Here is a 24,613-nt window from a genome sequence, read left to right on the forward strand (position 1 = left end):
TACATAGAGAATTTTACATACATTTTTTCATTTGATCTTAAAATCTGAGAGGTAGGTGCTATTATTGTTTCCATTTTACAGATATGGAAACTGAAGCATTCAAGGTTAAGTGATTCTCCCAAAATTATACAACTTGGAGGTATTCACACTGAGGGGCTTCCTAACTCCAACTTCAGTACTTTATCCACTATGTCATGCTGCCTCTAAAAACAATTCATTTGAAGTGGAATAGTTTTTATAAATGTTTATGCTCTCAATGTTTATATTCATCTGAGTAAACCCAATAATTTCCCAGAAGAAATCCTATAGATATAGAAACCAAGATGTAGCCCATATTTTACATATTTAAAATGACACACTAGTTATTTAATAGGAAACAGTATAGAAAAATGAAAGCCTAATGGTGACTACTTGACAAGATAACATTTGAAAATTTTCTTGTGAATAAGTAGTGATATCATCAGTCCCATCTCAGGCATTTAAACAATTCTGTATTTTGAAAAGACACTAAATATTATCTACAAAACAGATCTATGTTAGGAAGAAGAAATTTTATGTCCTTTATTTACAATCTCCTCAATGCTAACTCAGTCATATTTTAAAAGAATAGCATAGCAAAGGTACAGGGTTCACCACTGATAAAAAATACTGCACAAAAGTTTCCTAAGTCACAATAATTGCAGAATAGTAATTTATAAAAATAACAAAAATGCACCAACGTGGGAAAAGTCAAGATTCACTCTCATCCACATCTTTGTCTGGGTCTTGCTCTGCAGCATCCTTTTCTTGCTGCTGTTTCTTCCAAAGCTTGGCCATTGCCAGCAGTTTAAGGTTGGGCTGGTTTGCAGCATCCTCTGGAAAGATGTAATCATAGTACTCTTCCCATCCAGCATCAGACTAGGAAGAAAATAAAACGGAACAAAATAATGTTTTAAATATCTGAGTTTCAATCACTTTAGCAGGTCCTGGTCTAATTAAATTTTTTTGTAAAGGAACAATAACTTGGCTAGAATTAAATGCCTAAAAGTTGGAGAGACGATGTGGTTTATAAGTAATACAAAAACAGTGAAGAAAAATTCTAAACATGAGAATTTCCCTATATTTATCCAAAACTAAAATCACAATCTCCAAAATTTCATCATGAAATCCCATATTCAATTCAATAAGCATTCATTGAGTGCCTACTGTGAGCATATTGAGATTTAAATTGTTGCCTGGACTTAAACGTATTAATCTTGGGGATAAAAATCAAAGGTGTATCAATTTTTTTGCACCAAATGGTAGTAGTCCTAAATTTCTATCTCTTACCCCATCTTCTGCCTGTACTTTTCTTCTCTTCTTGACTTTCTCTGGCATTAGTTTGTCTACTCTCTCCTTCTGAGGTTCTGTTCCAAATTCATCTTCAAAGTTTCGCCAGGATTCTAATAACATGAGTCTTTCTTCCTTTTCTTCGCAGTTTCTCATAGTTTTGTTGGCCTCTTCATATATTTGTCTGCATTTAGTTAAACTTTCTTCATTTCCTGCAGACAACTCAAACTGGGCAAAACTGATCCAAACCTAGAAAGAAGTCATTATTAAATAAATTAGACTACAATCACTTAAGACAAAATTCCATACAAAAAACAAGTGTTAATAATGCCACTTCTTCCCGCTTAATTTCCAATCAGTTTTACCTGTCACAAACCAACATTTTCACATTTAGTAGTAGATATGATAGTGCCAAGAGCCCAACAGCACTGACCTAAAAGGGTCAATTAATGATATATCAACATCATTAGTGTTTTAAAGTCTCTTCAAAGTTATTTTTCTTTACAGTGTGGTTGAATCCTTCTCTTGACAGAAAGGTGATAAGACTCAAGATATAAGAGGCATCTATGTCTTTGAAAATGGCCAATGTGAGGATTGGTTTTGCAAATGAGAAAGGTGAGAGGGAGAGAAAAGATTGTTTTGTTCAATGAATTCTTTAAAAAAAATTTATATAGCATGTCAACATATCAAATAGTGTACTGACAACTACTGAGATGATGGAGCAGTGAGATATTAGAGAAGAGACGCTAACTTCATATAACCTTAAAAACAGCAATAAGATAGTTTTCAGGAAAAAAACCTCAAATAAATGGGTTTGAATACCAACTCAATGAAAAAAAATTATAGATGAAGAGAAGCAGAGGCAAAAACAAAGAAGAAACATAAACTCAATGAATTAACACATTACTACATTAGAAACATTTTTCTATTCTCCAACTTTAACAAGAAGGGATGACTTTTAATTTTCTTTCAGTTCAATGCTATTTTATTTTTCACAGTTCATAACAATCCACCAGGTAAAGTTAAAATTTCAAAAGTACTTAGCACTAGTTTCTCCTTAAAAGCTTTCTGGTATTTTGTTTTATATAAATAGTAAAACTTTAAAATACTAGATTAAGATACTTTTCTAACTTAGACTATTTTTCTAACTTAAAGAAAAGCAAAAAAATGAACAGCAATTACAAAAAACATTTGTAAATACCTTGACATGCTGTGTTCGTTGCAGCAATCTCCGGTAAAGACTTCTTGTTTTTTCAGATTCTTCTTGTTCAATTTCAAAATCAATGTAGGATTTCCAAAGCACCTAAATAAGGTAACTTAATATCTCAGTGTTTAAACTTAGAAAATTAAATATCCCTAAGATCTCTTTGGATGTATTATTTACTATTCAAGCACTGATTAATAAACTTGACAGCTGGACATATACACATGCACATGTAGTGTGTTCACTAATGATATATATGTGTGTGTGTATATATATATATATCTTAGCTTAAAAGAGTACAACTGACAAATCTGGATAGTAATTTTTTCATCTTTTCGAATTCCTCAAGTGATTAGGTTACCAGAGCAAAGAAATCATGGGATAATCTAAGAGTCTACATTTTTTCTTCCTTTTGACTTGACTTTTGACTTCAAGAGAAGGGTAAATACTTTTTAAGCATTTTTGCCATCTTTTATCTGAATCCCCAAGTACAGGAGAGTCTTGGTAAAAGAGCAGAATTTTTTTGTTCCAGAATATACACATTTAAATTATCAATAACATTTTTAATATTAAGTAATATTAAGAAAATGCCCAAGATGTAATTATAATTTAGGTACTTCACCTCTGGCATGTCTAAACGTGGTTGGCTAATAGCCAATTCATATATTGCCCGGGCTCTCTCAATATCTCCAAGAATTGTCTCTAACTCTGCAAATTTGATCCATGATGTGCAATTTTCTGGTGCAAATTCCAGGAACTTTTCATAAAGTTTCCGGCACCGGTCAAATTCTCGAAGCTGCAACTCCAATTCAATGTAGACTTTGAACAATTTGTTTTTTGGACACTTGCCAATAGAAGTTCCCTAGGAAAGAAAATGAAAACACCGTGATCTTTTAAATTCTCTGTTGCATAACAATGGCCTGTGTGCCTTAGGGATTGTTCTGAATATAACATGTCTTGTCCCACTGCATAAAAAAAAACTTTTCAGGTTGGCTCTTGATAGCAGGTATAATAAGTACCCAAGGAAAATGGTCACATTAATTTGGATATAAAATGGTTGCATTCTGATGAATGCTTACTCCTTTGAGTTAAATGGTAATTCTGTTTTGAATGAACACTGCTTCCATGCTGTGAACTTTTCAAATTTTGGAAATAAGGTAAAAAGCTAAAATTGGATAAGGAGTTGTGGGCAAATTTCCCCCCCCAAATTTCGTCTGTTTACCTATATAATACAGTTTATAATATAGTGAATCCAAAATGTATCTTAAATGAACTAACAATTGCAATAAATTTGTCTTTCAAAGAGGGCCAGGGAAGGAAGCAATTTTCACAGGTTCATAAAAACTGGATAAGAAATTTGAGGCCCAACAGTACCAAGGTCACAGAAGTTAGGAGCAAAGCTTGAATATGAACTCTTCCCACTCTAACTCTTAATTTTTTTTGTTGCTTTTATTAGTAATTTGGGGGGCATTTACTCATTAATATCTGATAATAAAAAAGGTAATCAAATGCAGGAAATGACCATTTTTTAAAATTAGGAGGCTTTCAAAACAATTTTCAAATATTTCATTAGAGAGGCTGATCCTAGTAGCAAAACAACAGTAACCTGCTAGTAGAGAAGATATACTCAAATATTACTGAGCACTAGCTCTTTTTTAACTCCCTCTTTACATGAGAGGGAAAGAACTGATTCTTTCTTTTTTTTTTTTTAAGTCCTTACCTTCTGCCTTAGATACTCTGTATTGATTCTAAGGCAGAAGAATGGTAAGGGCTAGGCAATGGGGGTTAAGTGACTTGCCCAGGGTCATACTGCTAGTAAGTGTCTGAGGCCAGATTTGAACCCAGGACCTTCTGTCTCTAAGTCTGGCTCTCAATCCATTGAGCCACCCAGCTTCTCCCTATACTCAAATATTACAAAGTAAACACACATATTCAAACGATCAAAGAATTGAGTTACTTACCAAAGCTCTTCTGGCAAATGGGAGATTTTTCTGTCGTATTTCAAACTGGGCATATAGTAGCCATATTTTTGCGAATGTAAACTAAAAAACAAAAACATGCACACAAAAAAACAATTTAAAGGACTCTGAATTAAAAGATCATAGGTAGATTCTCTGAACTAAATCTTGTGGAGCTAGTGGTGGTGGTTTCTTTTGTCATGATCAACTGCACTATGATACAGTAACTATATTGACTACTTCAATACTCCAAAGCTCTATCATTCTACCAGTGGGCATACTCCTTCTACTGCCTCATATTGAACCCCTCCTTCAATGAGCTTTCCAATAAAGATTTACCATATTAGCCCCAAAATAATACAACCCCAAATACAGTGAGATCCCAAGTACTTTCAGGGTAACTCATTTTAAAACACCCATTTTATTTTCTCCTTTTAAATTACAACTGTCTCTTAACTGGTGAATAATGCAGGCACTTTATATTTGAAGTTTTTTTCAAGGTCCTGAAAACAAGTTAAAGAAGTTTTAATGCCAAAACTTTTATTAAATATGTATTACTTTTATAGATACTTGTGAGAAACTACTTTCGAATATTTAATCATGTTCTCCTTTCTCTTCTATTTCCTTATCTACCGAAGTGGAAACATCATTCAAGTCATCACCATCACCCTCTTGTTCCCACAAAACACCATCTTCACTACCATCCAAACTGTTTGCCATACAATGTTTTTTTAAAACCAAGTACAATGGATTTGGTGGATTGTCCGAAACAGTTTTGATCCAATTCCCTAATACAGTGACTGACGGTCTATTTTTCCTGATGGAGTAAATTCATGGTTTTTGGCCAACATTCACTCATTATATTCTTTCCTCAAATGATCTTTGAATGGCTTACTAATTACTACATCTAACACTTGTAATTGCTACTTAGGTCTGTGCACATTTCAACAATTCTCTTCTTCACATTTTCAGCCAGGTGACCTTTGAAGGCATCTAGTACAAGCATTCCTCTCTGAACACAATAATGCATCCAGACGCCTACCCAGAACACATTCAACCAATCTAACACAAGTTCTTCATTCATCCATCCCTTTTCCTACTCACAAAAGATCACTCCTGATGGTAAATTTTTCTTAGGTAATGTTTTAGGCCTTAAAATTATGAAAGGAGTCAGTTTTTACCCGTCAGTTGTAACTACAAGTATCACAGTCATCTTAGTTTTCTCGTTTCCAGTATGTTTAATCAACACTGATTTGGCACCGTTAGTATTAATGGTGACATTTGACAGAATAGCAAAACAAACAGGCATTTGGTCAACATTTTCCATCTGCTCCATGAGATAGCCATGCTTTTTATGTATGCTAAGGTGCACAATACACAACTTATGGTTTCAAAGCTGGAAGTGCTCAAATATAATGCAAATGCGACTTTCAGCGGTACATATTAGGGGGAAAAAAATCACACTATATTCAGGCTAATATAGTATTAAGCACTTATTAAGTATCAAGCACTGTGCTAAGCACTGGGAATACAAAGGCAAAAACATAGGTCCCTGTCCTCACTGAGCTCATCATCTAAAGGGAGAGACAATATGCAAATGACTAGGTACATACAAGATATACAGAGTAGACAAAAAGCATTAGCAGAGGGGGAACCAGCAGAAGACTCCTGAAGAAGATAGGATTTGAAGTGAGTCTTGAAGGAAGCCAAGAAGCAGTAGAGGCCAACAATATGGCAGTGTTGCTGGACTGCAAGGCATATGGTAAAATACAATTAGAAAATTTGATCTTGGCGATAATAAGGAGTTATTTGAGTTTATTAAATAAGATGGTGGCAGTTGACAGATTTGGAGGAAAGAGACCAATCAGCAGAGATACAATAATCCAGTTATAAGCGCTGAAAAAACCTGTACCAGGCAGATTGGAGGACAGAGATATATAATAAGCGATGCTATAAAGATAGAAAGGAAAAAACATGGCAAGTGATTAGATATGTGGAGTGAATGTGAAAAGAGTCTAATGATACTGAGGAGCCTGGTTGCCTAGGACGATGATAGACTCTCTTAAAGAGTTAAGTTTGGAAGAGGAGAGGATTTAAGGGAAAGAAGAATGAGTTTGTGGTTCTTTGAGTTTGAGATGCCCACTAGATAGCCAGTTTGAGATGTTCAAAAGACAACATTAGGGCTAGATACATGGAACTGGGAATCATCTTCATAAAGATGATAATGGATGCTATGGGAGCTGATGAGATCACCAAGTCAATTGAAAAGAGGACCCAGATTAGAGCCTCAGGGGGACACCCATTCTTAGTGGACCTAACCTGAATGAAGAACCAGCAAAGGAGACTAGAGTATGCAAGAGAAAAAAAAAGTGACCAACACTGTTAAAGGCTGTAGAGTCCAAAGGGGTTCCAAAAAGCTGTGGCCATAAATTATCACTGGTTAACCAGAAGATGGAATTTTTCAAATGTAGTTAACCTGTTCCTTTTTTAAATTTTATTTTTAAAAAACTTTTTACCTTCTCGGGGCAGGTAGGTAGCTCAATGGATTGAGAGCCAGGACCAGAGACTGGAGGTCCTGGGTTCAAGACTAGCCTCAAATACTTCCTGGTTGTATGACTCTGGGCAAGTCACTTCCATTGTCTAGCCATTACTGCTCTTTTGCCTCGGAACCAACACACATTATTGATTCTAAGAGAAGGGTTTTAAAAAACAAAACACACACACACACACACACACACACACACACACACACACACACACACACACACACACCTTTACCTTCTTTCTTAGAATTGATTCTAAGTATCTATTCCAAGGCAGAAGAGTTGTAAGGTTAGACAATACAGATTATGTGACTTGCCCAGTGTCACAGTTAAGAAGGGTCTGAGGCCAGATTTGAGCCTAGTACCTTCCATATACAAGCATAGTTTTCTATCCACTGAACCACAGAGCTGCCTAAGCAGCTCCTTTGACAACAGACACATAAGTGTGTAAAACATACTGGCTAACAAGGAAATGTAGTCAAAATCATTAAAAGGGGAAAATAATTATTCAGACCTTAGGCTAAGGCGTGATGGTTGTTATGTTTCATGGTCAAATTCAGGAAGATAATACTAATTTGTTAGACAAATATTTATTGATTTATTCCCTAAACATGCCTTTATTTGGTATTCCCTCCCTGGATTGGCTTCTTTCTTGTGCTTTTCTTCCAATGTCCAGCTCATGCTTTTTGACCAATCTAGTCTTTCCTCTCCCCTCCTAAAGCACTCTGTTGCTATACAAATCATTTGGCAATTAGCAGATGCTCCCTTGTATTGGTATTAATTTTTTATATGCAAGTATCTTTTCTCCCCAATTAAGTCTGTGAGCTCCTAGAGAACATGGATCTTGTCTTGTACTTCTTTGACCACAATATTGCCAGGCACTGTGCTGACTGCGACAAGTCATTAATGCATAAGTTCATGAAGTGAGGAAATAGATTTGTCAGACAGGGTTTTTCTGACCACCTTAGAATTTATACAATTCAGTTCAACAAACATTTATTAAGCACTTAAAATGTACTAGGCAATGTATTAGAAGCTGTAGATACAAAGTAGAAAAATGGCATTGTTCTTGCTCTGAAGGTGCCAACCTATAAAGAAACAGGAAGTATAAAGCATATGCACACACATACATAGATGCATGCATGCATACACACACACACACACACAAAAAAAAAATGACAATGATGACGATGATGATGATGATGCAAGTTAATAAATATATTGGGGAGGTCAGAGAGACATGAGAGGCTTGAGAGGCTCGAGAAGACTCAGAGGATGTGTTTCATTGAGGATATAGCACTTGATCTAAATCTTGTAAGAAAAGGAAAGAATTCAAAAGGCAAAGATTGATGGAAAATAGTATGAAATAAGGCTATTCAAAGCCAGAATATGAAATTCCTTGAATGCCAAGTATACTTTATTTAATATAGTCACAATGAGAAGCCACTGTAGTTTCTAAGGAGGGGTATGATAAAATATAGGTAGAACTCACAGGCTAACTGAAGCCACAGGAAGAAATAAGAGTGGTAAGGGAATAAGAAGTGGAGAAGGCCTAAAACAGAACTCTGAAAAACACTCAAACTTAGAGGAAGAATAGAAATTGTGAAGGAGAACCATACCTTTTTATGCGGAATCAACTTCAAACAAGCTTGATATACCTGTCTGGTCCTTTCTGAATCCTATAAACAAAGTAAAGAAACTTTCAGGAAAAAATTAGTCGTTTTTGCAACAGATTTTAGTAATTCTAATTAAAATACGCAACTTGCATCTAATCTATTTTCATTATGTTTTAGAATACTGATTTCATTTATGATAAAAAAAAATTACTTGAGTTTCTTTGAAGAACTTTTTTCCTTAACAGCAAAAAATAAAGCTTCCATATTCTCTGATCAACAATAAAATGTATATGTAAGTATATACACGTATACATGCATGCATGTAAACAAATTTTTTTGCTCAGATCATCAACTTACCCTGCCTCAATAATTTAACTAAATGGTTTTTCTCAGATATGTCACTTGATAGGCATTTGAAATAGAAATGTATGATTTAACTATGAACCTTATGAAAATGAATTAGAAAGCCCACAAAACTATATATAATTAAACAAACTCTTGGGTTGATTTATTCTTTTTCTTACATATCCAGTGGCATTGTTCTACAGCTCAAGGAAGAACTGTGAATATTTTGCCAGCGGGAAGGTTTTGAAATACTTCATAGCAAATGTGAAATGCAGTTGAGAGTCACTCTATCCTATATATAAGTTTGAGTATACTGGCATCTAATGCTTTATTCTCTAGTTTGAAGGAGTCCAAACTTAACCACAGGGAAAGGAGAAGCCACAAACACACTGCACACAAGTATTCCTATTATTTTTACCTTTGCCTCCAACTCTTCATAAAGTGCATAGTTTATCCAGAGGTATATATACCGCTTCCAGTGCCTCTTCTCCTGAATCGGTGGCACGTTGGCAATGGCTCTTTCATATACCTCTCTCACAGTGTTTGGCTCCGCATCACTTTCCACCAATCGCAAATAATCAAACCAGGCATCATAGTTGTGTGGATTAGCCTAAGAAGAAAACCATTTCTATAATTCATCATAAACTACATTCTACCCAATTAGTGGGAGAGATAGTGGTGAGGGACTTACAATTTATCCAGGTGACATGATCATAACAGTAGGAATTTACATAGGTAACTATCTCCTAAGGCTTTTAGAACACTTCAAAAGAATTCTGACTTTTTTTCCTTAGATAATCCCTGAGAGGGGGGCAGCTGGATAGCTCAGTGGATTGAGAGCCAGGATTAGAAACAGGAGGTCCTAGGTTCAAATCTGGCTTCAGACACTTCCTAGCTGTGTGACCCTGGGCAAGTCACTTAACCCCCATTGCCTAGCCCTGTAACAAATAAAATTAATACAGAAGGATATATATAAAAGATATTAGGGTTTATAAAGTTATAAAAAAAATTCCTGAGAGATTTAACAAATAAAGGTTAAAAGAGGCACCTAATATCATAGAGCCAGTGAATGGCAGAACCAGAGTCAAAATCCAGGTTTAGATACATTAAACTGATTTTTTTTTTTGCTTTGGAATTTTGAATAAGCAGTAACAAACTGTGAAGAAATTTATTGTATTTCAGAATTGGAAGAGACTTTAGGTTTAGTCCAACCCATAACAAAAAAAAAAATTTCTCTGACAAGTGGAGGCATCTAATCTCTGGTTGAAGAGCTCAGTGAAGGGGAACCACAACCTCCCATCTGCCTTAGGAAGAGGTATAATTGTTGGCAAGTTTTTCCTGACACTAAACCTAAATTTCTCTTTTTATAACTTCTATTCATCCTAGTTCTTGCCATCTGGGACAAAATATGCCAAATTTAATTTCTCTTCTAGATGAAAGTCCTTCAAAGACTTGAAAATAGCCATCACAACCACCTTAAGCCATCCATTTTCTGTTTCTTCAACCAATCCTAATATAGCATGGATTGAAGGCCCATCACCATACTGGATGCCATTCTCTAGAAGTAGTAACCAGCTTGTAAATATCCTTCCTAAAATGGAGTGCCCATAACCTAACACGACAGTCCAGATGTGATCTGAATAGGCCAAAATCCAACAGAACTGCTGTCTTTTTATTCCTAGAAATGATGCCCCAAGATCTTTTTAGCTTTTTTTTGGTTTCTAATGTATATATATTTGTAACTTAGAAGTTTGCAGTCCACAAAAATCCTCAGATATTTTTCAGATACTAACTATGCCCCCCTCATTTTGTCTTGAAGTCAGTTTCTTTACATACAAGTTTTATTGGTGTCTTTTGCTTTTATATCAGTTATTTGTGGGAATGTCATCAAGGATTTTATGTTCCCTTGTAATAGAGTTAAAAACAATGGATACCGAGACTATGTCTGACAACCCATGCAACAATCAGCTCTCACAGTCTTCCACCACTCCGATGAAAGTTGCTATATTTAATCATTTGTTCTCCGAGACCACTGCTGGTTTTGAGTTTGGAGGAAGCTAATTTTTATTAAAACAAATATAAGCTTTTAAGTTTCTCAGTTACATCCAGTATAATTCTTCTGAGTAATATCGAACATATTTATAGCATTTATAGGAGAGGACAAAATTGTATCTTTGGTAGAAACACAGCAATACAGGTACTTAGGCCAAAAGAAGATATAGAATACTCTGGGACTAGTTTCTGCAACTTCTTTGAATAAGAATGAACAACTGAGGCTACATGCAGAACAAAAGATGTTAGCATTTGGACAGCCCTTTCAGACCTATTTTCAAAAATCACTTTAAATGTATTCAAAATTCAAATTTGATAAATATTTAAGTATATACATTATATTAAAAAAACACTATGCTAGACAAAATGTGTATAAAGATGAAAATGAGAAAAGTCTTATCTTTAGAGAGCTTAAGCAAAAGGATGTAAGAGGATATTACATTTACACCAATAACTGTAAGACAATTTAGAAAAGGCTTAAAGATAAAGAAGGCAGAGCAGCTTTAGAGATTCAAGTAAGGAGGGATAAAATTTATCATTTACCTTAGGAAGTAAAGAAAGCTTTACTTAGTGTGACTCCTAAGAGAGGTCTTGAAGAATACAGTATATCAGAGAATATATAGAATACAAAATAAACTCAAAATAAAAAACTAGTAGTTGGAAGTAAAGGTTTTCTATAGAAGACGGAGTTGAGCTGCATCTTGAAGATAGAGAGAATAATCTATGAAGAGGAAGTGAGGAGGAAGGCACAGAGAATGGACAATGCAAAGGTCCAGAGAAAGGATATAGAGCTCTATGTGCAAAGGAGAGAGAAGGCCATTTTGATTCAAATTATGAGAAGAGAAATGTATAAAGAAGCCAGAAAAGCAGATTAAGGCCAGGGTGTGAAGGGTTTTGAAAGCTAAATGACAGATTTTATTTTACCCCAGAGAAAAAAGGAAAGCTCTAGAATCTGAGAAAGAGAATGACATGCCAAGTTTTTTGGTTTGTTTTTTGTTTTTTTTTAAACCCTTACCTCCTGCCTTAGAATCAATACTAAGTATCCATTCCAAGGCATAAAAGAAATAAGAGCTAGGCATTTGGGTTAAGTGACTTGCCCAGGGTTGCACAGCTAGGAAGTGTTTAGGGCCAGTTTTGAACCAGGATCCCCCATCTACAGGCCTGAATCTTTATCCACTAAGTCACTATAAAGCAAACACTATTAGCTGCCATATGGAGTAGAGGGAAGAAACCTGAGACAAGGACATCAACTAGGAGGCTATTACAGTAATGTAGGCCAGAGTTGGTGATCATGTTTAGAGAGAGAAGGTTATGAACTAGAAATAGCCAGATATGAAGTTGAAATGCTAAGATGTGTCAACTGACTGGATACATGGAGTGGGGAGCCAAGGATAATATAGATATTTGTTATAAACTTGGGAGAGTGCAAGATGGTCATGACCTTGACAGAAACTGGGAAATTATGGAAAGAAAAAATTTTGGGAAAGATGATGAGCTCTGTTTTGGGCATGCTATCTTAATAGCATTACAACTGTCTTAGTGCTTTTAATCTTTATCTTCTCCAATCTAGCCGCCACAAAAAATAATTTTCCTAAAGCACAGGTCTGAATATATCATTTTCCTACTCAAAAAAACCTTAGTTCATCCATATAACTTGTGGAATAAACTACAAATTCCTTAGTTTAGATTTTGAAGTCCTCTACAATGTGATTTCCACAGATCTTTCCAAGTTTATTTCCTATTACTCCCTTAGACACATAGTAGATTTCAGCCAAAATCATATTTTTACTTCTACCTAAACTCAATACACCATTCCCCACCTTTGATTATTTCTATAGACATTCCGATGTTTAGAATATACTTCCTCATTGCCTTCACCCTTCACTCTCTTTCAAAGTTCAGCTCAGGAGCTTTCTCCTATAGTTGCTGGTGCTATCAGCCTCCCAAAATTATTTTATATTTACTGTTGGGAATTTTGGGGCATCACCTAAGTACAGTACTTGAAAGCAGGTACTACTGCATCTATTTGAATGTCACTCTTACTCCAGTTACTCTCTATTGTCTCTAAGATAAAATATAAGCTCCTTTATATATCTCTGAATGCTCTTAAAAAAAGAAGAGTCCTAAACTATCTTTCCAGACTCACTATTTGTCACTCATCTTCATATAACCAAGGAGTCAGCCAAACTGGCCATCTCCTGGTTCTTCACCTAAGTCATAAGTCATCTCATCTCTCACTTGTGTGCCTTTGCACTGGCTGTCCCCTACACCTGGAATGGACTCCCTCTTCTCTTGCTCCTCATAGTATCCCATTCTGCCTTTAGCTCAAACATCAACTTCTACTTGAAGCTTTCCAGGATTCTCCCAATTGCTAGTGCCCTAGCACTTCCTCAACAAGAGTTTCAGCAGAAAAAAAAAGGCAGTTTCAGCAGAGTGGTTGAACCAAATTGCAGGAAGTTAAGTAATGAAGGGGTGGTAAGGAAACAGAGATAATAAATGTAGATTAATTAATCTTTGTAGAAGTTGGCAATGAATGGGAAGACAGTTTAAGAGGATAATATATTAAAAATCACATTTTTAAAGGAACGGGAGTAAGCATGACTATAAGTAGAGGGGAAAGAACTGGTAAAAGCAAGGGATTGAAGGCATTGTGGACAAAGAGAGGGGGAGTTTATTGGGAGAGAGTGAAGGAATGAGATAAGATTAAAAGCAGATTAATTTTGGCAAGGAGGATGGATGTCTTTTAAATCCTCCAGCGGTTTGGGAAATGGGAAAGGATGGAAGAAGGTTTTGAAGCTTTGATAGGAGAATTTGTGAAAGTTCACTTCCAAAGGACTTAAAACTTTTGATTAGATGAGGTAGAATTAAAGGACTGTGAAGTGAAGCTTTAAATAGTTGCTAAGGTGAATATGAAAGGAAATCAATAAAAATATAAACAAGAACACAGCTACAGAGTTAGCAAGGGTTCACTCAGTTGAAGAAAGACAGCAAAAACTTGCAAAGGACCCAGGCCCAACAGTTTCATGACTTCCTCCAATAGTATTCTACTGCTTGGCAACAAAATAGAGGAGATATTACTAATATGTGAACACTCACCTTCACTTCCTCTTCATACTGGAATCTCCGTTTGCTCACAATGATATCTTCAATACCTCGCCTATCCCCAAATTTCTTTTCAAAAATTGTGTAATTTTTAAAGAGTTCTTGGGCTTCCTGCTTCGAAATCCTGTCCAAGGCATATTTGTAGATCACTCGTACCCTTTCAAACTAAACAAAGACTTCAATCAGAATGCTAATGTATTTTTAATATACTAATTACTACATAATAATTTAATATACATGTTTATTTCTCATCATTTAAAATAACTAGGAATTAATGATATCAAATTTTGAAGTACCATTTAAATGCTAAAGATTGAACATGACCAAAATTATGTATTGATGCAAGATTCTTTTCTTCAGTAACTAGCTGGGATGTTCTCGCCAACGATAAAAACAGATCCACCTAATAACTGCCTTTCAGTCTTAGTAGATATTTTACATGAGTTGCTGTGGCCAAAACAGAATCCAGATTTCTGTGTGTAAATCCCTAAATTGTGGTAATCTGATTCTCAGAAGACAGGCATACAAAATCATTACTAGGCTTAAATCTGAAGCCCTTCCAACTCAGTAAAAATTTGTGTTGTAATAGCTGTAAGATTAAAATTAATATCCAATAACTTCAAGTATTATGATTTTATTAATAATCACTTGAAGTAGAGGAAATATAAGGACAAAATTAAAGCCTGAGTAAAGAGAAGTTTTCCTGATTGCTTTAGGGCAGGGGTCGGCAACGTATGACTCTTTCTGCAGAAGCCATAAAGTCAATTTTTTTCAGGCGCTGTTACAGGAGCGCGCATTGTTACAGGAGCGTGCACTGTGAGCACTGTACAGCTCTCATGAAATTACATTTTAAAAAATGTGGTGTTTATGGCTCTCATGGCCAAAAAGGTTGCCGACCCCTGCTTTAGGGGGAGAAGAGGAGGGGTGGGGTTATAGAAACTTTACCTCCAAAATGTGAAGACAAAAGTGGGATTCTGGGAAACGGAGTCCTAGGCTACAAAATTCTAATCACAAATAACAGTCTTTGCCACCACCATGCCTCTAGTAATCAGAGTACAATTTTAGTGGAAGTTTGCTGCTAGATGAAATCACCTCTTTGCAACATGTGTCCCTGATCAAAAGTCTGAATAGCTCAAATTTCTATGGATTAATGTACAAACTCCTTACAAAAACCTAGCACTCAAGGCTCTTTACTACTAGCATTCAAAGCCGAATCTACTTTTCAAACCTTATTTCAAGAACCCTCCAATCTAGATCTCATTTTCCCTAAATACTGTAGTATGCAATCCTACTTCAAAGCCTTTGTTTACTTTATATATATATATATATATTTTTAAACCCTTAACTTCTGTGTATTGGCTTCTAGGTGGAAGAGTGGTAAGGGTGGGCAATGGGGGTCAAGTGACCTGCCCAGGGTCACACAGCTGGGAAGTGTCTGAGGCCAGATTTGAACCTAGGACCTCCAGTCTCTAGGCCTGGCTCTCAATCCACTGAGCTACCCAGCTGCCCCCTTTGTTTACTTTAAATCCATCCATCTCTTCACTTCGAAGGGTCAGCTCAAGTGCAGCTCCATGAAGGCTTTACTTTTAATTTGGTCCTCAATGATCATTTCCTCCTATGACTTCTCATGGTTCTTATTGTCCAAACTACTTCCCTCTCTTTAGTGTAGAGATGCTGATTGGCTTATTAAAATACCTTATTATTAAAATGTCTTATTAAAATAGTAACTTCTAAAAAATATACAATACAAAATGGACATCTATTTAGTATGCATACTAAGTAATCTTATAAAAAAGTCTTTCTGACACAATATACAAAAACTAGGATACTTACTTCTTTCTGATTTTCTTCAAACTTTGCAAAGGCCACATAGAGATGTTCATCCATATGCTCATCTCCAAAGAATTCCACAGCTCTTTCATATACTTTCCTTGCATGAGCAAAGTAGCCATGTTTTTCTTCAAAGCGAGCATACTTGATCCAATTCTTAACATCAGGATGTACAAGAACAAGTACAGAGGAATTAAGGAAGTGCTAGTCAGGATATCATTAGAAATCTAATTCTCATTACTAGCCGAGCCCAAATGAAATCAGTAAAATTCAGAAATACCTGACTATTGCTGAGGGCATGATTTCTCTTTCTTTTTTTGAATAATTATTTTTCCAGATTACATGTCAATATAATTTCCCAATATTCATTTTCTGATATTTTGCAATCCATGTTCTTACTCTCTCTCTCCCTCCCCCCCATTCTAACCTCCCTCTGCTAGAAAGCGGGTAATCTAGGTCACACATATATAATCATACAATATATATATTTCCATACTCTTCATGTTATTAAAGAAGACACATATTGCTTACACTAGAGAAAAACTCATGGAAAAAATAAAGAACAACATATTTTAATTTGCATTTGGACTCTGTTCCTTCTACAACGAATATCCTTTTCTTTGTCATGTGTTTCTTCTTGGAGTTGTCCTGGACCCTTGTCTTGTTAATAATAGTTAAATAATTTACAGCTGGTCATCATAAATTATTGTTTACTATGTACAATATTCTCCTGGTTCTCCTTACTTCACTTTGCATCATTTCATATAAATCTTTCCAGGTATTTTCATGATAATCTTGTTTGTCCTTTCTTATGAGACAGCAGTATTCCAATTCAAGTATATAAATATCTCACAACTTTTTCAGGCACTCCCCAATTGATAGACATCCCTTCAGTTTCCAGTTCTTTGCTACCACAAAAAGCGCAGCTGTAAATATTTTCATACAGGTAGGTTCTTTTTCTCTATCTTTAATCTCTTTGGGATACAGATCTAGTAGTGATAATGAAAGGTCAGATTATATGCATAGTTTTTTGGCCCTTTGGGCATGATTCCAGATTGCTCTCCAGAAAGGCTATATCAGTTCATAGTTCCACCAGCAATGTATTAGTGTCCTGATTTTTCCACACCCCCTCCAGTATTTATCATTTTGCTTTTTTGTCTGATGGATGTGAGACACTACCTCAGAACTGTTTTAATCTGTACTTCTCTAATCATTAGTGATTTAGAACATTTTTTTCATATGATTAAAGATAGTTTTAATTTCTTCATCTGAGAATTGGAGGGTATAGTTTCTTAACCATTTTCTTTTTATGGTAATGATTGCCCCTTCCCATTCCCTGCTTTTGCAAAATAGAAAAGTCTATGGCTGGACTCTTCAGAGTAATGCTTTTTAATGCACTAAATAAAACACAAAGTATTAAAACCCTTTTATATTGAAATACAACTACTTAAATATATTATTTTCAAACTTCATGGACTCTAGATTAAGAGTTTCTCATTAGGAAGCAAAACTCAACACAAGTTTATCATTACATTTAAAACATAACTAAAGAAGACCAAGAATGATAGAAGAGACTCATGAAATAAGTTTAAATAATATTTTTCTAATACGAATTTAAGAAAAGCTAAGATTGGGTGTAGCACCTGAAGTGTCTTCTGTCTTAAATAGCCTAACTGGCAACATCAAAAATGGAGAAAAAGCACTGATCTTAGAGCTGAATGTTCAAATCCTAGTTCTGCCAAAATAGCTTAAGACCTCAGATTGAAGCATACCATTCTTTATTTCCTTCATGAACTTTTCTATAATGTAAAAAATGTCTTCTCTTATATATGACAAACATGAAAATATGTATTGTATGATAATACACAAACAGCTTACATTACCTGCCTTCTTGGGGAGGGAGAAGGAATGGGAGAGACAGGAAGGACATGAATAACAAAATGTTTGCTAAAAACTGTATCAATATGGAATCTGGAAAAAATTTTTTAACCTTTTTAAAATTACTATAAGAAAATGCATGTATTTATTAGTATTATATGTATACTATACATTTTATATATTATTTTTATGAGCTTTTTTCCTTATCGGTAAAATGAAAAATGAGGATAATGCTATTATAGTTCTACTTGGTCTAACAGGATTATCTTAAGAAAATGTTTTTTAAATTACATGATAAACAATCACAATATAAAAAGAAATTAAAACAATGCCTTGAAAACATCACCAAGAATTACTCAGAAATGTTTTGCTTTGGCTTACTAAAGTGCTCTCTAGAAGTATAAGTTGTAAGTATATAAAATCTGTCTTCTTAGTTGCTCACTCAAAAAATAAATGCTACCATGTATGAGTAATATCTATTTAAGCAATATATAGCATACATTTGGTAATCAAATGATAATAAAATTTTTTTCAAAGGATATATCTTTCATAAATGCAACGTGCCCGATCCACTTCTTTATATCTCAGTTCAAAGTTGATGTAGGAATGCCAGGCTTGCTCCTCAGGTTGCCATTCCATCCAGCGTTCAAATACTTGTCGGCCTCCAGCAATATTTCCCAACATCTCCTCCATATAAGTATATTTGTACCTATAATAAAACCATTCCAAAATGATCACTGGAATCAAAATCACTTGGGAAGAAATAAACCTTGGAGATTTTTTTATTCATGTTTTTAATGAGGAGGTGACTTAAGGTATTTATTGTCAGTAAGATTAAACAGAACAATACTACCTCTTATTAAAATATCACTTTAGAAAAGATCAAACATTTGAAATTCAGAGAGGTAAAAATCTGTGTTTCAATAAGGAGTTTTTTTGTATAAAAATTAGTTAAATGTGTTACTACATAAAAACAAATCATATGGTCATGAACTTACCAGAACTGATTGACCCGGGGAAGAGTTGTGATGGCCCGATCCCAGATATTTCGGGCATGATTTACTTGGCGATTCTTCATTTCCATTTCTGCATATTTTAGCCAGAGAGTAATATTTCGATAGTCGACATCTAAGGCACGCTCGTATATGGAACGGGCTCTGTAGGGTAACATTGGGAGGAGGGGTGGAAGGGAAGTATGTAAAACTTGACAACTACATTTCAGTTAGCTCTCTGAAAAACCTTACATAACCCAACTGAAATATTAATCTAACTAATGCGATGTATAATAATATCTTATATATAACCAAGAAAGTTTGTCAAATGAATCATTTTCAAATCTATTAGCTTTTTTTATCTCCACATATATGATGCTCTTATACATATAAGTTTTACCTTTGAATTTCTTTTAGACTTTCTTCCCATTGTGCATATTTTATCCAGTTACTAATCACAGTTCTGTTCTTCCTTATATTGTCCTCAAAAGTCTGGTGGAAAGAGAATAGTCAATCCAATAAAACCAATTAAAGTAAAATTATACTTTGTTCCAATTCTTAGACTAACAAAAATAATTCATTTATATTTAATTCAAAGACCTTTGATGAAGGAACTTAGGAAAAGATAGGAACTTTGACCAAATCCTTATGATATCAAATGCCAGCAGGAAGACAAGAAGAAAAATAGTAGACTATATCCCAGTTTTTAACAGTGTTTTAAAAATCTTGATGCCTATACATTGTAATCATGGTAGTACCTAAGCAGATTCCACCTGGCACACACTTAAGTAATTATTTATTTGTTTAGTTAAAAAGTTACAAAAATAACATTAGCAAAACCAAATATTCAAAATAAGGAAGATAATACATAAAACCTTAGCATTTAATAAAGTATTTCAAACTCCTGGTGTACTGAAAGAAGACAAAATATGCAGAGCCTCTTGTTGACTAAGTATCCCATTCTAATTAGCAGTTCCTCTCTCTAGCCACTAATCTTGTTTAGAAACTTTAACATTAAAAAATTATTATTATAATCTCATTTCTTCAAGTGATTGAATTTCTTTTTATTGTAAATAGAACAAAAAGACTTTCCTTATTTATGACTAAATTAATATCCTCAGAGGTCATGGGCTATTGGAATGCATTAGTACCAGAAAAAGCAATGGTTTTAAGGTCAGAAAGTATTGGTTCAGGTACTACCTCAGATATTTCTTAGCTATGTGATCTTGATTAAGTTACAGTTTCTGAGACTCAGTTTCCTCATCTATAATATGGGGATAATACTGGCAGCTAGACAGCACAATGGTTTGAGTATTGGGCCTTGAGTCAGGAAGTTCCGAGTTCAAATTTTACGAAGCTGTGTGACTCTGGGTAAGTCACTTAACTTCTAAGTTTCAACAACTGAAAAAGGGGAGAATAGTAGTATACCTCTCTCAGGGTCATTGTGAGGATCAAATGAGATAATATTTTGTAAAGCATCTGGGATACATCCTGGTATACAGTCAGTTCTTAATATGTTTGTTCCTTTCTCCTTTCCCTTCTACTATCTATTCCACAGGGATTTTGTGAAGAAAGCAGTTTGTAAATCTTATGCCAGCTATTAATAATATACATTTAAGTCTCTCTAATCACAACGTATAAGAAACTTCTTAAGCTCTTAGTCAACAATCTTTATAGTTCACAGCATTCCCTTAGAAGAACTGAAATATATACTCACCTTTCTTTTTCTTAGTTTATAATCATTTAATTCTTCTTCATCTGTGATCTTTTGTTGAGGAGGTGGTGGAAGAAGCTCAAGCTCTCTTTCTTTAGCTTCCCTAAGCAGCTGTTCTGCTGTGATCTGTACTTCAGCAGGGGCTTTGTTTTTTACCTTAAAAAGGAAACATTTATTTTTGGTAACTATTTTTCACTATATAAAGTTCCAAATAAAGATAATTTCTGGAATTAACATATGTGTGTATATAAATGCATACATTCATTTTAGACCATATTACAAAATACTCTATTTGGGAAAGTATTTTAATCTCTTTAGGAAATGAAATATAATACTTTACTACTTCTTCCTTAGTTTCGTCTGAAGGGAGTTAGCAATAAAACGAGTAGTAGTATATACTTGGGACTGAAGTTAAAAATAAATTTCTATCTTGGAGAAAATTCTTTGAGTGTGATTTTCATGTGATGTTTTAAATATATACCTCACATTTTAGTCGTTAGTAAAGAACCTTTATTTATAGGACTCATTATTCTTTAAGTCACAAATGAATTAAATGGCCTGAAACAGTGTATCTAAAGCCATATTCAAAACAAGCCAGAAGATTTGGGTTCAAATATTAGTTCTGTCACTTATAGTGTGATTTTAAGCAGGGTCTTTGAGAATGTTTCTCTTAGCTGTAAAAAGATAGTGATAATGTCCACTCTGCTTTCATTGTTGAGTATAAGATATGGTAACGATGGGAAAATACTTTGCAAACTCTATGTTGGAAGGAAATACCTTTGAAAGGAATTTATAATTTGATGGAATATGTAACAGCAAAATTGAATGAGAGGAGAAGATCACTCTGAATGGAACTAATCAGCTTCCACGTTGAAGAGATAGTATGGGGAACAACTAATGTTTTTTGTTTTGGTCTGGTTGCAAATGTTTTGTGTGGTTTCTTGGTTTGCAAGAGAAACATATGGAAATAGGGTCCAATCATCTCTTGTTGATGTTTCATACCTAAAAGCTCTTTCAAGTGACTGTATTTGTGATTTTAAAGAAGTGAAAGGGGACTTTAGTACTATATGGATAATACCTATTAGATACAACGGAAACTGACTTTAGAGCTCAAAGGCCACCGTTTCCAAATGTTCATATGCTTGTCCAAAAAAATGGAGTGTCGATGCAAAAGAGCTGACTTACTGGGGTTTGAACACAAGCAAAACCAACAAAAACCTCAGTAAATCAGTTCTTGGCATTTGAACAGTGGAATCAGAGCGTGGGATTACAAGTATTGGGGGTTTAGGGGATATTCATTTCGATGAAGTTGAAGTCTCAATACTGTTGTATTAATAAATAGTTATTCCCTAGTGGAATGGTATTATTCTAAAATAACTTCCCATTTAGCAAAGCACTGAGACTAGAGTCCTTCCAAAAGCTGGTTAACATTTTCTGGGCAGGGGGCACGCTGCCTCCACAATCTCAGCCTTCAGTGGGTGCTCATTCACTGAAGCCTTCTCCCTATTCTCTTCCCAGCTCCCGGAAGAGATAGCATCACACGGCCGAGAAGCTTTCTTTCCACCCCCCTTCCCCCAACGGGAACAGGGACCATGAAACATCAACAGCCTTTCCCTCTCCCCATCCCAAACCCCTCCCCCCACCCCACTCTCCGCTCGCAAACGACCCTTGCAACCCCACGGGTCACTCCTACCTTGGCGACTTTAGGTATCCGCTGCTTTCCAGCCGCGGTAGAGGCTGCCATGTTTGCGTGGGTGGGTCCGCTACCAATCCGTACCCTAAGCTGCCAGAAACTGTATCAAGTAGACTCCCCCGAGCTCAGAAGACCCAGACAACAACTCTAAGCCGGAACCGGAAACGGAAATGTCATCACCGAGGTGTGACCCTTCACCTTACCTAACACGTGACGGAAGGGACGCCGTTTCCATAGTAACCGGCGTTTCGCGTCTATCCTGGAGTTAGAGCGAAAAGAGCTGTAGCAGGGGTGAGTCAAGTAAGATGGATTTAGCTCGGTGTAGCGGAGGGTTTACACATATTCTCATTGTGGTGCACTCTCTATGGTTTAGGGTCAAGAGATCTGGGTGTCATGGAGAAGTTTTACAGATATTTCAAGCAAAGGCGTCTGCTACCGAAACCTGGCACTCTGGGGGAAGGGAAAAAGGAATTATACTACAACTCCCAGGATGCAAAGCGATACCACTATGGAAACATGTCTTCTTGTGATCTGCATCTTGACGTGTTGCATCTTTAGCCTTGTAGTCTCAGTCTCTTGGAGCCGCTTGTTTTTTGTTTTTTTTTTCCCTTGGGGGTGAGGAGAGTACTGCACTCTAGAATTAAGAATTAAAGAAAATAGGGGAAAAGGTATAATCATTTATATAGGGCTCACAATACTTTACAAATAGTATCTCATTTGTTCACAGTAATTCTGAAAGGTAGGTACTATTATCATCCCCATTTTACAGTTGAGGAAACGGAGGCAATAGAGGCTAAATGACTTGTCAGGGTCACATACTTGGAAAGTGTCAGAGGTGGAATTTGAATTCAAATTCTCCGCAAACCGGAGAAGCTAGTTGACACAGTTGATTTAGAGCATCAGCTGGAGTCAGGAAGCCTTGAATTCAAATTTGACCTCAGACACCTGCTGTGTGACCCTGGGCAAGTCACTTAACCCTGTTTGCCTCAGTTTCCTCATCTGGAAAATGAGCTGGAGAAGGAAGCAGCAAATCAGTATCCTTGCCAAGAGAACCCCTAATGGTGTCATGGAGGGTTCAAAAGGACTGAACAACAAAATGGTTAATATAAAAGTGATGTTCAAGGCATCAGGACTTTGTGAGGATAACTGGCCTTCATATATAGCATTTTAAGGTTTAGAAACTGCTTTTACATACATAAGAGATTAACAATAACCTTATGAAGCAAGCAGCACCAAGTAAGAGCCAGAGAGCTGGAAGAGATCTTAGTCTCTTTAGCCCAACTCCCCTTATTTCTCTGATGAAGAAATGGAGACCCAGAGCAAGAGTTAGCAGCTTGCCACTGGTAGTGAAAATAGGTAACTATTAAGTAGTTGGAACTTGGACCTGGTCTTTCAGACTCCAAGCATATTCTTCTCCACAATTCTCTGTATTTTATATTTTGTATCTTTAAAGCTTATCCCTTTGATGCTACATTTGGACCTAAAATACCACAAGAGGTTCATCAAGCCTTGTTCCACATGCTTCTCTTACAAAATGTGAAACCATACAAAACTTTTACACCCAGCTTCAAACTTCTGCCTTTTAGAAGCTCTAGTTTCCTTCAAAGGTCAGTTCTAGTACCATTTCTTATATGAATGTAATAATTACATATACTATATAATTAATTATAATTATTATATATATATTATATGTAATAATAATGTCTTTTTTTTTTTTGCTGTCTCCCTGGGTCTTTTTCACTTTATATCCTTTTTTATCCCCTTGTTGATATTTCTCAGGATTATACCCTGTTCCTATTTGTGTGTTTTAGTTTCACAACTGTGTCTTTCTTCTTTCTTCTTTTCTCTTTCTGATCCCTCCATTTCTCTTCCTTTATGCAACTAAAGTAGCTTTATTTTTGTTACTTGTTAAATCATATATTCCTTGATTTGAACTTTTAATATTTTTTTAGAAAACATAAAAGCCCAAGTTATTTCTGCCTATCAATGAATTTTTTTTTTTTTTGCAAATCATAGACCCTCTATAAAAAACAAAACAACCAAATGGTTTCCTAGCCCTGAAAAGAGATTAAGGGAAATAAAGGAGAAGAAACCTAGTCATTTTAGCTCCTTTCTATCTTCCCAGGTTCTTATACATTCCTATCAGCAGTTCTCAAATGTCATTCCATCCTCCATATCAGTAACTTTGTACCCCTGGCTATATTGCCCATACTACTGTCCTTCAGCCTTCCATCTGAGAACCTCTGGCTGCATCAAAGACTCTGTTCAAATGCTACCTTTTGCAGGAGGTCTTTCTTGGGGCCTCTACTCACCCACCCACCTACCTAGTTGCAAGTCCTTCCATCTCTAAAAATATCTTGTTATAATTGTGTGTGTAG

At 35.5% G+C, this 24,613-nt stretch overlaps 1 protein-coding gene across 1 annotated transcript; it reads right to left on the reverse strand.

Annotated features, from left to right (window-relative positions):
- Positions 1-319: 319 nt before the first annotated feature.
- On the reverse strand, positions 320-22,382 carry CRNKL1 (crooked neck pre-mRNA splicing factor 1). Its single transcript, XM_044660741.1, has 14 exons — positions 22,236-22,382; positions 20,546-20,698; positions 19,229-19,320; positions 18,835-18,993; positions 18,379-18,545; positions 15,962-16,140; positions 14,123-14,293; positions 9,393-9,584; positions 8,633-8,692; positions 4,474-4,554; positions 3,135-3,374; positions 2,510-2,611; positions 1,309-1,557; positions 320-897 (listed from the first exon to the last, which is right to left on the reverse strand). The coding sequence occupies exons 1-14, from the start codon at positions 22,284-22,286 to the stop codon at positions 730-732; spliced, it is 2,064 nt and encodes a 687-aa protein (XP_044516676.1). The 5' UTR covers positions 22,287-22,382; the 3' UTR covers positions 320-729.
- Between the last annotated feature and the right edge of the window lie 2,231 nt (positions 22,383-24,613).

Source organism: Gracilinanus agilis, chromosome 2, assembly GCF_016433145.1.
Source record: "Gracilinanus agilis isolate LMUSP501 chromosome 2, AgileGrace, whole genome shotgun sequence".
NCBI lineage: Eukaryota > Metazoa > Chordata > Mammalia > Didelphimorphia > Didelphidae > Gracilinanus > Gracilinanus agilis.